This window comes from Contarinia nasturtii, unplaced genomic scaffold (assembly GCF_009176525.2).
Source record: "Contarinia nasturtii isolate CC-2019 unplaced genomic scaffold, AAFC_CNas_1.1 Cnas_scaffold_691, whole genome shotgun sequence".
Classification (NCBI taxonomy): Eukaryota; Metazoa; Arthropoda; class Insecta; order Diptera; family Cecidomyiidae; genus Contarinia; species Contarinia nasturtii.
Window position 1 is genome coordinate 1 of NW_022198042.1, and position 4,753 is coordinate 4,753.

The 4,753-nt window shown below is 32.8% G+C and overlaps 1 protein-coding gene across 1 annotated transcript; it reads right to left on the reverse strand.

The window, feature by feature from the left end:
• Positions 1 to 3: 3 nt before the first annotated feature.
• On the reverse strand, positions 4 to 3,509 carry LOC116340457 (zinc metalloproteinase nas-4-like; the record flags this gene model as incomplete). Its single annotated transcript, XM_031766955.1, has 4 exons — positions 3,367 to 3,509; positions 443 to 848; positions 249 to 375; positions 4 to 165 (listed from the first exon to the last, which is right to left on the reverse strand). Coding segments are annotated over exons 2-4 (655 nt in total), but the record flags the coding sequence as incomplete, so codon positions are not given.
• Positions 3,510 to 4,753: the final 1,244 nt, after the last annotated feature.

The following is a 4,753-nucleotide window of genomic DNA, read 5'->3' on the forward strand; positions in this document are numbered from 1 at the left end:
TATAATGCATAATGCTTCCGAAATCGTAGGTAATATTGAAATTTTCGACAATGGATGAATCATATTTTTTGAAATTGTTTGTTTTATTGGCTACAATATTGTCCCAATTTATGGTTACGTAGTCATCACGATCGGCAGCACTTTGCATGTGGTAAAATCCAAGAGCTGTAACATAATCGAAAATCGTAGTTAGAAATAGCTCCCCCCATCCAAAAAAAAAAAATAACTAGTTAGAAACTACTGCTTACTATGTAAAAGTTCATGCATTATGCGTCCAGGAACGAAACATCCTTGTCCTGTTTCGGACTTTTTCAAATTTAACCTCTGCTTTCCGCCCCGACGACCTACACTTGAGTAACATCCATTATCGTTTGCCTTTGAAAAGAAATAGCAGAAATATTAATTTAATTACGGATTATAAAAAAATTCGAAAAAAACATACTTCAAATTGCACGTAGTCGGTTTCATCACTTCGTTTCTGGAATTGAACACATGAAACATTTTCTATTTTTCGCATAGCATGTAAGATTAAATCAATCTGTTCCGTTGTATGATTTTCAGACAAAACATAGGGAACTTTGTTGTTGGGCCATCTATAATTTTCTCCAACTATTACGTTTTTATCTCCAAAAATCACCGCAAGTTGTTCATCTGTTAATTCCATATCACCTTCAAACCAATCACCATACTCAACATCACTTTCCAAATCTCCCGGCTCATCTATCTCTATATCGGGCATGTCAAAAGGCATACACACTATGCTCTGAGTAAAAATGAAGAACCAAAAATACGGTAAAATTTGCTTCATTTTTAAACAATTAGATGCCGTTTCGTGAAGACAAATCGTACTGAAAAGTTGAAAAAAAAAAGATAAAAAATTAATAAGCATGTACCAAAATCGAATTCATATTAACTTTCATATATATTTTTTATACTGAAAAGTTTTTTTCCAGGAATATTAGCCTCATCTCTACGTTGACAAATTTGACAAAAAATCAATTTTGTCCATTAGGCTTCGAAAGAAAACAAAAGTCATTTAGTTGTTTGTTTCAGGTAGAATTCTGCTTTCGAGGGGAAATTTATTCTCAGGACAAAAATACATATACACTAGATGGGCTGAATACAATTAACTAATTTTTCGAAATAAATGTTCATTTTCAAAAAAAAAATGACCAAAAAGCTATTCACACATTAACATGTGGGATTTAAATGGTTTGATGAAGAGCCAAAAATGTAATTTTCTGATAAAATTGAGCACGGATAAATTGAATCAAAAATATTTTTCAAATAAGTTAAATTCACCGTTCGAATTCCGAATTAAAAAAAAACTGATTTTTCTTTGGCAGCTGGAACTGACACAAATTTGAAAAAAAAGTAAATCAATGCTGTAGGATGCCTCGATTTTGGAAAAATTATTTATTTTTAATTTAATATTTTCACTGTTTTAACTAGAGCATATCTTTTCATTGAACTGTTCACTTCGACTTGTAGACATTATATGATGCGCTTATGCATTCGACTGGCTTAAGTACGGTCTAAGCTGGAAACATGGCAGAAAGAAGGAGAGATAGAGAAAAATACCGAAACTTGTATTGTATGTTAAAACATATTCTAATGATAACAAATGAATAGCGTGAGGATCGTTCGGAAGGTCATGGAATGTATGATTTTCTTCAAATTTTAGTAATTTTTTCGAAATTTGGACCCGTGCCGTCCGGACTGGGGCGTCCTGGGCATCCAAAACAATATGCCACCGGATAGGGCATTGGAAGACGCAGCTTTTATGGGAAGAAACATATTGGCCCATTTGACCTTCAAGGGGTCAAAATCCGGTTAAAAAGTCGAAAAATCGGATTTTTTCACTTTTTGACCCGATTTGAAAGTACAAGGGGTTGTCAGGGGGTCATGGTATGTATGGTGTCCTAAGGGTAATTTTTCATGAGGAATCCAAAAATGGGGTCAATTTTGGGTTTGGGTCGGTTTTTGACCCCATTTTGGGCATTTTAATTTTTTTTGAAAATTTCGACCCGTGCCGTCCGGACTGGGTCATGCCGGGGGGTCCAACCTATATACATATATAGCTATATGTCAGTGGATAGGGCATGGATAGACGTAACTTTCGTGGGAAGAAACATATTTGCCCATTTGACCCTGAATGGGTGTAAGTCCACTTGATAACTTTCGGGTTTCCTTTTAGGGGCGTTTTTGACCCCCAAGGGGGGGGTGGGGGGCGGTCACCGTAGTAGCAAAAAAAATTCGTCTTATTAGGGGCTACAACTTTGCCCGAGAGTGCAAACGCATATCTTCATTCGTTTATGAGATAGTATATTGTGTATGTTTCGGACGGGACTGGAAACGTCATGGCGGCCTAAAAAGCGCAAATATGAATTTGGGCAAAAATGGTTCAAATTATATTTTTTTTGGCCTCTCTACCGATTAAATGCAAAAAATCGAAAATCGGGATGTGACATATTTGAACGTTTACTGGTAAGTTCCTTTTTATTTCAGCTAGTAGTTAGATTGGTACGCCACCTCTTTTCAACACAAATTGAGCGAACTACACACAACCTCAATATGAGACGATTTGACATAGAATTCAGTTTATCCGAAGTCTCATTTATTTTTGGATAAATTTTGGTAAACAAATTTCCTTTTTCAATATTTTTGTGTTATACCGAGTCTCCGAGAGTTTCATATAAGCATGCCATATAGCAGCAGAAAAGACAGTTGAAAGTACGAATTTTTTTTTTCGTGTTTTCGACTGTGTTTCTGCTGTTACATGGCTGGTTTATATGAAACTCTCGGAGACTCGGTATAATGCACAAAAATATTGAAAAAAAATTTTGTCGTGTTTTCGACTGTATTTCTGCTGTTACATGGCAGGCTTATATGAAACTCTCGGAGAATGGGTAAAATGCACAAAAAAATTGAAAAATATTTTTGTCGTGTTTTCGACTGTATTTCTGCTGTTACATGGCAAGCTTATATGAAACTCTCGGAGACTCGGTAAATTGCACAAAAATATTTAAAAAAAAAATTGTTAACTAAAATTTATCCAAAAAAAAATGAGACTTCGGATAAACTGAATTTTATGTCAAATCTTCTCAAATTGAGGTTAGGTGTTTTTTGTGTGTAGGCAGTTGAATGACTTATCTGAGCCGTCCAACTGTTTTCTTCTTGAAAACACACGCATGTATACAAACATTTTTTTTTTTGCTGACACGCCGAACCGCTGTTGGAAATGTTAAAGCTTTATGTTAGTAGTCTAATTAAGACGTAATGACTTTATCACGCGAAATTTAGCTTAAATTGTTGGAAATTTTTTGATACATACGAATCAGATTTTCTGGTTGAAATCAAGCATACCTTAATATTTAAAATAGTCACAAAAAATACATTTTCCGTAAATATTGATTTACTTTTGCTTCGTTCACTTCAGCGTCCATTTGTTCAATTAGGTTCCATTGTCAAAAATACAGTTGAGGTACAAATGTTTCAGAAAAATATTACTTTACAACTCAATTATTCATGTTTTGTTTGTTATTGAATAATCTAAGTCATGACAATGAACAACTGCAAAATGTCACATAATCTAAATCAATGATACAGAAAATAGTCGTCATAACAATTTAAATGATCTAAACGTGATTGAATGATGTTCTAAAACGTGATTGATGAAGTGACTCGGAAATTCATTTCGAAGTATTGTCCATATGTCTTGTTCAATGGCGATAATAATTGATTGAAATTACTTCAATATGTGCAAAACATCAAATAAATCTTTTACTTACCTATTTTCAATCACCTCTGTAAATGATATCACAAAAAAAATACGGCATTTTTTTTTTGCAGAAATCTTTTTCTATTTAGAACATATACACTATGGAAAAATCGGTATTGATTGCTACAATTAGAAGTATGTTTCGAAGTGTTATCATATTTATTCTGTTTTGTTTTCGTCTAGTGGTGATGTGTTTGCAGATGGGCTAATTCAATATAATTCAACACTCGGTAATTGGAATTCAAACACAACAAAAGCTTAAAAGCAACAAAATTGACGCATGACAAAAAATTTCATTTCTCCTATATTCACTTTCTTGAGTTTCATTTACAAAACTCTCTCATAAATGCACATGCCGATGCTAAACTCAGCTCTGGTTTGGTTTAAGTGACAACAATATGGCGAGAATTTTGTATCATTGTAAAATGATATCTAAAGAATTAGAAGTCCCTCAAAACTTCAATAAAATACTACTAAATTGGCATAAGTTGAGGCAAAAAAAAGAACCTGAACGACATAAAAACACAATTGTAAAATAGAGTTAATAAATGACAATAATAAAGATTGAACAAAGAAAAGTGAATGATGAATGATTTTTCTAGATTTCTTTCTCAATCTTTTTGTGTGTAAACTGTAGAAATCAACAAGAATCGAATTCAGGAAGTACCGAAATCGAAATGAATTTTCTCATATAAAAATATATCCATTAATTTGTGTGATTGTGTTTATTTTCTTGTTGACGTGTTTTCTTTTTCAAACATGCTGACCATATGCTTATGGTTAGAATGATGTGTGCTTTAATTACAATGGACAATTATTTTAGATTTTTTTTGTATTAATTTATTTTGTTATTTTGATTGAATTTTATTTTCTTTAACTGGTTTTTTTTTTCATTTGCTAAACAATGTGTTATCTATTTATTGCAACACAAATATAATGAATCAAAAAAATATCTTTCAAGCACACATATAT